At 40.7% G+C, this 12,646-nt stretch overlaps 1 protein-coding gene across 1 annotated transcript in view; it reads left to right on the top strand.

Moving 5' to 3' along the window:
• LOC137561392 (chloride anion exchanger-like) overlaps positions 1 to 12,646 on the top strand; it is a 65,348-nt gene that overhangs the window by 35,648 nt on the left and 17,054 nt on the right. The window contains exons 10-14 of the mRNA XM_068272686.1: positions 1,482 to 1,559; positions 2,243 to 2,338; positions 4,905 to 5,011; positions 9,134 to 9,203; positions 12,026 to 12,118. Coding sequence (XP_068128787.1) covers positions 1,482 to 1,559; positions 2,243 to 2,338; positions 4,905 to 5,011; positions 9,134 to 9,203; positions 12,026 to 12,118 — 444 coding nt within the window. The remainder of the gene's footprint in view (positions 1 to 1,481; positions 1,560 to 2,242; positions 2,339 to 4,904; positions 5,012 to 9,133; positions 9,204 to 12,025; positions 12,119 to 12,646) is intronic.

The raw sequence follows: 12,646 nt of genomic DNA, 5'->3' as shown, positions 1-12,646 counted from the left end.
TTGTCTATATCTTTCAGACTGTTTACAATTGCTCTTTTGTACTTTATTCTGTGAGTTATGTAATGCAGATAACTAGAAGATATTTTAACAGTACCCTTAGTATCTAGCTATAGGTGAATCAATTCCAAAGGACGATAAGTAGTTATACTTATCATGGTAGCTCTATGACGTCTCAACGTTGCCTTTAAAAATGCATAATTTCCCTGTAAAAGTAGTTTGCTAGTGGCAGAAGATTCACATTCAGGATGTATAAAAGAACATTAATTAATTATGTCAGTTCAGTTCAGTGGTGTGGCACTTTCTCCAACTGCAGCTCTTATACTGTATATTCACTCTCTTACACTGTTTATATCCCGTTCTGTTTCTTACTGTCTTTTATTTCTCGTATTGTCTCTCAAACTGCTTACCCATCTGCAGGATTTGGTTTAGTTTTGTTTCCCACTGCTCAGCTTACTAAACATCGTGTAAGTAACCAGTACATGGCACATTCTCTTTGTCACATTTACCCTTTACTCAATTCTTGCACATTTTATATAATTTAGTATGTCCTGAGTGTTGTGAAGGACATCATGTTGTAACTCTATTTTATGGCTGTTAGTTATAGTCATCCAATGCACCCAATGCATCATCTAGGATCCCAGCACTATTTTTACCTAGTTTATTTAACGTTATGGCAGACTGGCTAGTGGAGCTGATCATTCTGCTTTCCCATGGTTTACGTATCATCTGTTAACATAAGTATATCTATGGCAATGCCCCTGTCTGATGATCTCCATTTCAGCTAGTGCTTGTGGTGTGAGTAGTTGCCTGGTAACTGCTGCAACTGCATCTAAAATGTGATTTTAACTCCTTTGCCTACTTATACTGACTTCACATTTATACTCCTGTCTAGGGATTCTAGATCAGAGTTCCCCAACCCTATTCTCAAGGCCCACCAACAGTACATGTTTTGCAGAAAACCACAAACATGCAAGGTGAGGTAATTAGTGTCTCAGCAGAGCTGATTAACTACCTCTGGATTTTCACAAAACATGCATTGTTAGTGGGCCTTGAAGGCAGGGTGGGGGAAATCTTTCAGAGTGTACAGAGTGTATTCATCTGCCACCCAACAGTATCCACCTGTTTAATCAAGACATTCTGTAGTCTCAATCAAGGGTGGCCATTTTATGACATGCTCAATTGGTTCAACAAGATTTTTGTATATAAAAAGTCAGTTAATTAAGATGGAGAGCTTTAGAGAAATGGATGGGGCTATGTGCAGCTGACTGCAGATAACTGATATAACTTTCTTAGTATGCATCTTGGTAAGGCAATATCTTGTGGACATAATCATAGCCTAGGCAAAAGTTTTAAGTTTCCTTTACCATAATAGGGGAGGCAAATGTAATTTATCCTGGGGCTGTAATGATAGAATATTATACCTGAGTCATCATGAGTACCGATTCACTTTATCTGGTCATTTTTGTTTTCAAACATTACAGGTGGCAGGTCTTTTATCAGCTATAATTGTTATGATTGTCACTTTGGCTATTGGATTTCTTCTGGAACCATTACAAAAGGTATGTTGAAAATGTAAAAATGTATATATGTACAGTACTTGTAACAAACATCTTTAGTAAAAGGGCCATACAATAGTAGATTAGAGCAGACAGATTAGAGCAGGTAAGAGATTAATATCTTCCAGACCTCAATATTTCACCTGTTCTACCACTTTGCATCACTCCAGCAATAATCTTCTTTAATATCAATCTCAGCACTGCAGCTGCAAGCTTCGTATAGCCCGATATGTATATATATGCACAGAGGGAGATATTGCTTGCTTGGCAGTTGAAGACAGCCATTGTTTCCCACAATGCAATGAGGTGCACAGACATGGCCCTGACATCACACAAGAGGGATTTCACCGCAATATCAGCCATACAGATGTCCCTGATGATCTATTCAAGAAAGGGTAAAGATTTCTCGTAGGTATCGGCTACTGATTGGGATGGAGTTCAATCCTGGGCTAAAGTTCCTCTTTAAGCTATGTGGAGCCTCGATCAAATGCTGTTTTTGCTTAAATAGGTAGCTAAGCCTGTATATATGAAGAGAAAGTGTGTGCAAACAGTTCCAAATTATCCATAACACAGGTTATTGAAACATGAACATGCATGAACAATTATAAAACTAATAACATTCACATTTAAAAATTATAAAATGGCAAACTGAATTGCGATTTAATGTTTCATGTTTTTTTTTTCAGTCTGTACTTGCATCATTGGTTGTGATCAATCTAAAGGGAATGTTGATGCAATTTAATGAAATTCCTGATTTGTTTCGCAAGGACAAATATGATTGCGTAAGTTTTATTGAATACTTCATGCTGCTGTATTAAATTTATGCTCTCATATCCAATCGAAAATTGTAGAATGTCCAGGGACCAGTGCCAATGATTTATGATAGCCGAATACTATATTAGTTTGACGCTATTTACATAGTAAAAATGAAAAGACTTATGCCTGCAGGCAGTAAAAAACACCAGTGCATTCACACTGTGTCGTTTCCACTGTGAGTTCAAAGTCTTAGTGTAGCAATAAAGTGGGAGTCCATAGAGGTTCTAACTCTGTAAATGACTTTCTTGGACTAATTTAGATATCATATCTTTCCCAGTTAATGTAGCACTAATATCAACATCAAAGGTTCTAAAAACATAACTTACAATTATCCGCCAGGTTGTTACCTTAAGTAGTTGTAACATCCTGCTTAGGGTTTTATTGCATTTGCTTTTCCTCAAGACTGTATCCATGCCAGGCACATTGTACTGTATTTCACCAGAATGTAGGAATGGACAATTAGATGCAAATAACTCAGAATTGTGCAAAATCCTTGGCTTCACTCAACTGGTCCATTTGCAAGCTGCATGCATTTACATCATACATCTGCATAGCCCTGGCTCAATTCAGAATTATTTACATCTCATTGACCATCCCTACCAGAAGGTAAAAAATGCAGCAACATTGTTCTATCTTGAAAAAATGATAGCATGCGAGGGCTCCTCAGGGCCCATTCACACTGAGGCAGTGCGGTGTGGTATTTTTACTGCATCCCACCGCCGTGTAATGAAAATCTATGGAGACTTTCATACTGGGTCATAACAGCGCAAATCAATGGAAGTGACATTTTTGCCGCATCCCCAACGCAGGTCAAGAATCACGTTAAAGCTGTGACGCCGAGCTGTGATGATCTGCATCGGCCCAGAAGTCATGTTCATTTATGGCGGCATGTAGATTTTTTTTAAGAATGCACAGAAGTGTATTTAAACAATACACTTCCGCATACCCGAAGCAGGAAGTGACAGCAAGTGTGCATCACTTCCTGCTTGGCCAGAGGCCAGAGAAGGAACAACACGCAATAGTGCAGTGTTCTCTGAAAGCCTGTTTTTGACGGTGCGATGCGTTGGGCGCAATGCACAGCATCGCTGACGCTGGTTTCTGGTGTGAAACCAGCCTAAGGGTTTGTGTACACTATCCAAACCTGGTGGCCATGTGTTTTAAAACAATGCATGCCACCTGAATTGCAATCCATTGCAATGTAGATCGCATTCAATAATAATGAATGAAGTAGTGCTTTGCCTTGGACCAAAATGCATGCAGCAGAGTGATTACTAAATGCCCTGCTGTGAACCATCATATAGAACAGTGCTGTCTATAATGTCTTGTCTAATGTCCTTGCATTTTGCACAGTATACATGTTAGCGTGCATAAGTGTGTACAGGCCCATAGTGTTATTGACATGAAGGAGCAGCAAACTCATAGCAGCCTTGCAGGTGTCTAGGAAATCCCTTTGGCTGGAGTTTTTCAACGCAAAGTGAGAATAGTTCTTTGCTGCAGACCCACACATACTGCATAGTCAGGACACTTGAGTCACTGCTCTCTTCTTGTGCTTTGATGGAAAGCTGTGTCAGTAGGGGATTTGGTAATATTACAATCAAGGCACAGACAGCGCTATCTTTTAAATCATATTGTAATCAATCAGAAAACTGTATTGAAAGATTGATTATAACATCTGGTTTAAGCAGTGGGGTACTTTTAACCTGGAGTTCCTAAAAAGTGTAATGTACTGAGACTTCAGAGGAGAGACGTCCAATGCTATGCGGAGGCCTTCAGCAGGAATCAGATTTATTGTATGTTCAGACTTAAGACCCTGTAACATACAGTAACTGTGAAGATGCATCCTCAACAGCAATACCTGCCTGATGTCTAATTCAGTGCAGTCAGGCTTATTAGATGAATATGATTCAAATTGAATCGAATCATGAATCGGACATGTCAGATTGAATGAAATCAATTTAATGAATTGAATCAAATTGAATCGAATCTGACAAAGAATCATATGGTGTAGATAGGACTGATTCTCCCTGCAGCTTATGACTCTTTTTTACAAAACGAGTCTCTGCATGGGGTCTGGTTGCATAGCAACAATGTAAACACATATTCATCAGCTCAGCAGAGCTCAGCAGTTAAGATTATAACAGGGATTCCTGCTAGAAGTGGGTTATACCACTTAAAACTATGTAGGCAGCAGTTATGGTTGTAAAAGAAAGTAGAAAAAAAACACCCCTAACAAATGGATTAGCCTCCAAGTCCTTTATACGTCACTATTTACAATACATGTTATATTGATGAAACCATTAATTTTTTTTTTAAAAACTTTTTACACTTTTTTAGAAGGATGTTTAATAGTTTATGCATAAACCACTTTTTATTTTTTTCCTCATTCGCGGAAGAACCCCTTTAAGAATAAATGAGACTCTGCATATGACATGCTTTTTCCTATTATTATTATTATTATTAAGAGTATGATTGTTATTACTGATAGCAGTAGTTTATTATATCTTATCCGTCCTTATCTTTCCTGGTTCACAGTTAGTGTGGATTATGACCTTCCTTTCTGCAGTCTTGCTCGGGCTTGACCTTGGACTGGCAGCAGGAGTAGGATTTGAACTGCTAACCGTGGTATTCCGAGCTCAATTGTAAGTAAAGTTGTCTATTTACAAAATTCATTTTGCAGGCACAAAAACAATTACCGTATATACTCGCATACAAGCCGAATTTTTGACCCCCAAAAAGGGGGCCAAAAGTTGGGGGGTCGGCTTGTATGCGAGTCTTGGGTGGTGAGTGCTGGTGGTGGTGGTGGGTGGTGGTCCGCGGCCCCCCGCTCGCTCACTCCCTCCCTCCGCGGCCGCCACTGCTATTACCTGTTCAGCCGGCGTCCGCTTCCTCTAATCCGGGTGCCCCTTTCGCTCTCCATCATGCGCATAAGTGTATCACAGCTGTGACGAGGCAGGAGAGAGCGGTTCCCCTGGTAACGGCAATGTGTATCGCCGTTACCAGGGGAACCGCTCTCTTCTGCTGTGATACACTTATACGCATGATGGAGAGCAGAGCGAGAGGGGCACCCGGATTAGAGGAAGCGGCCGCCGGCTGAGCAGGTAATAGCAGCGGCGGCCGCGGGAGGGGGGGGATCACTATACTGCCTATACTGGGCACTATACTGGCTATACTGGGCACTATACTGGGCACTATACTGGCTATACTGGGCACTTTACTGGCTATACTGGGCACTATACTGGCTATACTGGGCACTATACTTGCTATACTAGGCACTATACTAGCTATACTGGGCACTATACTGGGCACTATACTGGCTATACTGGGCACTATACTGGGCACTTTACTGGCTATACTTGGCACTATACTTGCTATACTGGGCACTATACTAGCTATACTGGGCACTATACTGGCTATACTGGGCACTATACTGGCTATACTGGGCACTTTACTGGCTATACTGGGCACTTTACTAGCTATACTGGGCACTATACTAGCTATACTGTGCACTTTACTAGCTCTACTGGGGCACTACCTACCAATACTGGGGCACTATTCTAGCTATACTGGGCACTTTACTGGCTGTACTGGGCACTTTACTGGCTATACTGGGCACTATACTAGCTATACTGGGCACTTTATTAGCACTACTGGGGCACTACCTACCAATACTGGGGCACTATACTAGCTATACTGGGAACTATACTAGCTATACTGGGGCACTACCTACCCATACTGGGCACTATACTAGCTATACTGAGGCACTACCTACCCATACTGGGCACTATACTAGCTATACTGGGACACACTGGGGGGATCACGCGGCCTGCACCAATCCAGCATTTCCTACCCCCGGCTTATATGGGGGTCAATCATTTTTCCCTGTTTTTTAGGTAAAAGTTGGGGGGTCAGCTTATATGTGGGTCGGCTTATATGCGAGTATATAAGGTATATGTATGATAAACAACAAACAATATTTGTATTAATGAATACTTAACAAGTTTACTTAACAAATAAATTGATTCTGATTTAACATCATAATCTGCTGCAATCCTTTTCAACATTTGAGGCCCTGGATTCAATCTCACTATGGTTTTATATTTTCAAGGTTAATTCACTGTTAAAGGACAACTGACCTCAGAGGGAGGCTGCCAGATTTATTTCCTTCTAAAGAATGCACATTGCCCTGCAGTCTTGATAGTACGTTTAGCCCAAGACCCTGAACAAGCATGCAAAATAAAATTTTGACTTAAGTTTGACTAGCATTGCAACATGCTTGTTTCAGGTGTGTGATCCAGACATTACTGATGCATGAAAGATCAGCAGGATGCCAGGCAACTAGTATTGTTTAAATGGAAATAGATATGGCAGCCTCCATATCCCTCTCAAGTCAGTTGTCCTTTAAACATAACAGGAATCAGTTCTAATCAATATGCTCATACTCTTCCTCCTTATTTTATTATTTTCAAAACTATACTATATAACTTTAATGCACTGGGAGACATCTCAAGCTCACTCCAACCTGAATTATCGCAAATTCTTTCTGTTTTAAGAAAGCAAACTTTTGTGTTTCTTAGCATTTTAGTAAGGGGGCTTTTAGGACCATTGTAGTCCCTTACACACTCCAATGAGTTCTGGTTCACCATGAGCTTGCTGGTTAGTCTGTACCTCTCAGTGTTACAAGCCCTACTCCATAGAGCCAAATTAATCCATGCCATGCACTGATGAGGATCAAACAATCCGAAACAGTCTGTATGCATGTTGGATTATTCTGGCTCTGTACAAATTAACAAGCTGACACATCATTTGCATTCTAGCGGTTCTGGAGGTGTGTTTAGCTTGTAAGGGCAACAATGGTTAATTTGCATATATTCAGCAGTGATGCACTGGGAAACATCTCAAGCTCACTCCAACCTGAATTATCGCAAATTCTTTCTGTTTTAAAAAAGCAAACTTTTGTTTTTCTTAGCATTTTAGAAAGGGGGCTTTTAGGACCATTGTAGTCCCTTACACACTCCAATGAGTTCTGGTTCACCATGACCTTGCTTGTTAGTCTGTACCTATATAACTTTGTATCTTCTTGACACATCTGATGGGACATTAGCACATTACATGTGACTAACGTAGTAGTCATATTTGCTTTATTTCACCTATTTTGTTTACTTTTGTGACTGATGCTGGGTGCACACAGGGATATGTGAGGGTGCAGGCTGGTGTTGTACTTTGTTCTCTGGTTGAACTCGATGGACGTATGTCTTTTTTCAACCCAAATAACTATGTAACTATGTAACATGATAGAAATGCTAGCGTAGCGGGAAACGCTGCATTTTTGCCACTAATGGAAGTCTATGGGCCGCAGGAAAAAATGCATGTAAAAAACGCATATGCATTTTCTATGCGTTTTACAGTATGCGTTTCTTAAAATGCTGGTTCTGTTGCATAATATGCAGGATGGCTGCCAAAATGCACATAATGAAAGTCAATGGGAATGCAATGGTAAGCTGTAACGAAAAATCCGCAACGCCGGATGGATTGCGGAAAAATGGTCGCATCCAGTCCGGCAAGCGGACTTTCCAACGCGGGATGCGGAAATTCGTCCGCATCCGCTGCGCAAACCCGTCCGAGCACTCTGCTTCAAACTCACCAGCATGCTGCTCACCAGGGCTCTGCCATCTTGCCTCTAGGGGGTGCGCGCGCACGCCAGACACGCCTTTATACTCTTAGAAAGCGGGTCAGCTGGCATTTTAGCCTGCTCTGATTGGTTGCTGCCTGGGGTGGAGACTTCTCTCCAAGGCAGTATATAAGGAAGTGCTTTTCAGTCACACTTCGTCTGTGTTTGCGATACCCTGTGTCAGCACTCAGACCTAGTCAGCCTTGTCTCTGGTATTGTGTTATATATTGGTTTATCGCCAATATATACACATATTATTACTGTCTTGATTTACCGTGTATGATTCTGTGCCTGTCTTGACTATTCTTCTGCTTCCTGATTCTGTACTTCGCCAGCCCATACCGTTATCGTCTATTGGCTTGGTTTCCGACTATTCTCTTGTCTCACGTTTCTGTACTGTTGTCTGCTGTTCCAGCTTGCTGGAGGTTGTATTTCTGTGCCCAATAGAGATACTCTATTGCACCAAGCATCTTCTTGCATCCGATTGTTCCGTGTCACGCTATACTTGCATTATTGGTGATTCTGCAGATCACCATATAATCAGGTATAGTATCTGTATTATTGGTGATACTGCAGATCACCAATAATCAGAAAGTCTGTGCTTGTTGACACCAAAAGTTACATATGCGTTTTTTTATGCGTTTTTGCTTAAAAATTGTTTAGTGATGCATTTTTGCTTCCTGTTGTCTTCCTAGTTATTTGCATAAAATGCAATAAAATGCGCATAAAAAGTGCATACAAAAAGCATATGTGTTTTGTATTAGCGAACCGCAAACGTGTAAAAATGCACGCAAATCGCATCAAAAACACAAACGCACACAAAAAAACACAACGCACATGCCAAAAAATGCTACCTTTCACGCTATGTCATATGTGAACCCAGCCTGAGTCTTCATTACATTAATCAATGTATGCTCTTTTTCACACAAGATTACGGTATCTTAATAAATATATTTGAGAGTAACAACAAACAACAAATGATGGATCTTACAGGATTTCACATTTACACTGACAATGAATACACACATTTTATTGAGATGTGTCTATTACTTTGACTTAAAATGACTTTTTTTGTGTTTGGCTTTTTTTCCAGTCCAAAATGCTCACAAGTTGCAAATGTTTTAGGAACAGACATATACAAAAACAGGAAAGACTATACTAATGTAAGTATATAGGTTTATACTAAAGTATTATACTACATATGTATCTTTTCACATTTTACATTTTTTTAATTACCCACTAAAAACTCTGTAAAAAAATTGATTATGCTGTTCATAAACCCCACTAATAAAAATATGTAATGGTTTATAAATGCACAAGAGTAGACATCCCTATAGGACACATTGTGGTATCTCAGTAAAAATCAGTACAGATAAAGGACAAAGTAGAGAAGAAGCTATCGGTAATGTAGCTAAGGAGCTATGTGTAATAAAATTAAAGCACGTTTTGCCAAAGCACGGAGTATATGTGGCTACAGGTCTTCACCAGAGCACCCCACAAGGGATGATGGGCCACTACCGTAATGGGCAATGGACTACTTTGAAGGATATGAGCGCTCAACAGATCTCTCTCAAAGTGCTAACCACATCAACCAAGGTCCTAATGTTAGGGCCTCCACCACATTAAACATAAATCCCAGACATCTCAACATGCACTGTTACAGGATCCCACTTCCCACAGACAGGATTATAATGACATATACAGTTCTTAAAGTCCTCATGCACGAGTCCTAATCCACAATGCCTCTATCCAGCCGGATCAATATATCTTTAACAGGACATCAGTTGAATTCCCTTTTGGGGACAACCATAATGCTCACCAGATTCCGATGCCAATTACAACAGTTGGCTTCTAGCGTGTGTGGCCCAGCCAGTGTGCCTTCTCCAGCCTCCTTGGTTCTTCAGTGGTATCCCATACGTACATGCAAAGAAACAAGCCTATATAGTGCAGTATGCCAGTTATCTTTGCATATCACCCCGTGTTCACCGCACTCACTGACACCGCTGGTGACCCACCGCTATTCACCTTTCCGCATGCACTATGCAAACACTAGCCTCTTACCAGCAGGTATGGCTGACCATACAGGACCAGCAACAGCGCTTTCTTATGCCAATACCCTCCAGATACTCGTCCTCCAATCTGCCAGCACTTTGTTGAAGAGTGTAGAGAAGACTTCTTGGTGATTGTTCATATCAATGCCTCCATATAGCTTAAGAAAATCTTCATCATCTTCTGATTTGGCTTCCTCAAACACCTGGGCTTGCACTAGCAAGTCTTCATCCTCCAAATCTCTTAATCTTGTCAAAACATCCAGCAGCTGCAGACTTTTAAAGCAGAAAAAGTTTTATTTTACAGTCCTGCTGTTGTGTTGGTGGTTTTCCAAGTTGATCATCAAGTTAAAAAACCGTTTTTTAACTTGATGATCAACTTGGAAAACCACCAACACAACAGCAGGACTGTAAAATAAAACTTTTTCTGCTTTAAAAGTCTGCAGCTGCTGGATGTTTTGACAAGATTAAGAGATTTGGAGGATGAAGACTTGCTAGTGCAAGCCCAGGTGTTTGAGGAAGCCAAATCAGAAGATGATGAAGATTTTCTTAAGCTATATGGAGGCATTGATATGAACAATCACCAAGAAGTCTTCTCTACACTCTTCAACAAAGTGCTGGCAGATTGGAGGACGAGTATCTGGAGGGTATTGGCATAAGAAAGCGCTGTTGCTGGTCCTGTATGGTCAGCCATACCTGCTGGTAAGAGGCTAGTGTTTGCATAGTGCATGCGGAAAGGTGAATAGCGGTGGGTCACCAGCGGTGTCAGTGAGTGCGGTGAACACGGGGTGATATGCAAAGATAACTGGCATACTGCACTATATAGGCTTGTTTCTTTGCATGTACGTATGGGATACCACTGAAGAACCAAGGAGGCTGGAGAAGGCACACTGGCTGGGCCACACACGCTAGAAGCCAACTGTTGTAATTGGCATCGGAATCTGGTGAGCATTATGGTTGTCCCCAAAAGGGAATTCAACTGATGTTCTGTTAAAGATATATTGATCCGGCTGGATAGAGGCATTGTGGATTAGGACTCGTGCATGAGGACTTTAAGAACTGTATATGTCATTATAATCCTGTCTGTGGGAAGTGGGATCCTGTAACAGTGCATGTTGAGATGTCTGGGATTTATGTTTAATGTGGTGGAGGCCCTAACATTAGGACCTTGGTTGATGTGGTTAGCACTTTGAGAGAGATCTGTTGAGCGCTCATATCCTTCACTATAGATTTGTTTGCAGAGGGCATACACCCCTCAATTGATTAAAGCGCCCCAGAAGTATAGGAGGTGAAATATCCAAATATCTAGAGTAATAAGGAGTGAGGAGCGCACTATATCAAACCCCTTCTGTCAATGGACTACTTTGCTGCCTAGAAGCCACCAAGTCACGACCCTCAGAATTGCCACACCGGCGACAGGAGAGAGCAGGTGACTCTGCATTGTGAAGACAAGCAGTAGTCAGGGGCAACCACCTTGAAAATGGACCAGTTGAAATAACGTACTGTTGATTTTGATTGATCCATTTTCAAGCTGCATTGAATTTTACATGAAATCTGAATGCAAATTGAAACTGACTGCATTTCATTGACCATCTCTTATTATATGTTAAAAAACAAAAACAGAAGGGTTGGTATAATAAGAGGATGAGCAATTATGTTGCTGGCTTGGGTGGAAGAGGAAGGACTACATGTTTATAATGGCTCCTCTGCTTCTTTATTAGTGTAAAATAATGGACTAAACCTGCATTCCTAGGGTCTCATGTGGTCTTTCAGTACCTAGGTATACACTTGCTGTGATTTTACTCCATACTTTTGTTTCTTTTATGAATGCTCATCTAACAGCCTGCAGTGTATGATTACTACTATTGTTATTATGCTTTTCTTCAATAGACATATGTGCAGTGTGTGATTACTATTATTATGCTTTTCTTCAACAGATACATGAACCTCCAGGTATCAAAATCTTCAGATGTCCATCACCAATATTTTTTGCTAACATAGACTTTTTCAGGGATAAACTCGTGGCTGCTGTAAGTTTTAGCATTTTACACTTACATAGTTATATCACTTTGGGACAGTGGACAGAGCCATGCAAATCATTTCTTGAATACTTCCAGTGATGCTGGTTCATAGCATACCTTTACCCTGAATTACACAAAGGCATGAATCCAGCTTAGGTATAGCTGTCACGGGTTATTTGCCCTGAGCATTGCAAGGTTTGGATTTCGCAATTCTGTATGTGAACGGTTTAATAGAAAAGTTAGTTTTTCATAACCCAAAATGATCATTCATGACTTTTTCTGGTGACTATCTAGTGTGCTCAAAGATATCCCCCAGTATCAGTAATCTGGTAAATAGTGATCAGCCATGCTGGGAAATCTTGGATGACTGTTATTGTAGCTGATGACAAGGCTCTTCCCACTCACCTTTCCGTAGGGCAGAAGATGCTTTTTTCGGCAGAAAGTCAAACAGCATATTTGGGCAAGAAACTATGGGGTATATTCTGTAAATAGCAGCAAGTAGAAGAACATGCATAAAGTCTTACGTACGATGAGTAG

The sequence above is a fragment of the Hyperolius riggenbachi genome, chromosome 3 (assembly GCF_040937935.1).
Source record: "Hyperolius riggenbachi isolate aHypRig1 chromosome 3, aHypRig1.pri, whole genome shotgun sequence".
Taxonomy (NCBI): domain Eukaryota; kingdom Metazoa; phylum Chordata; class Amphibia; order Anura; family Hyperoliidae; genus Hyperolius; species Hyperolius riggenbachi.
Note: the sequence above shows the minus strand (reverse complement) of the source record. Positions and strands in the feature narration are given on the sequence as shown.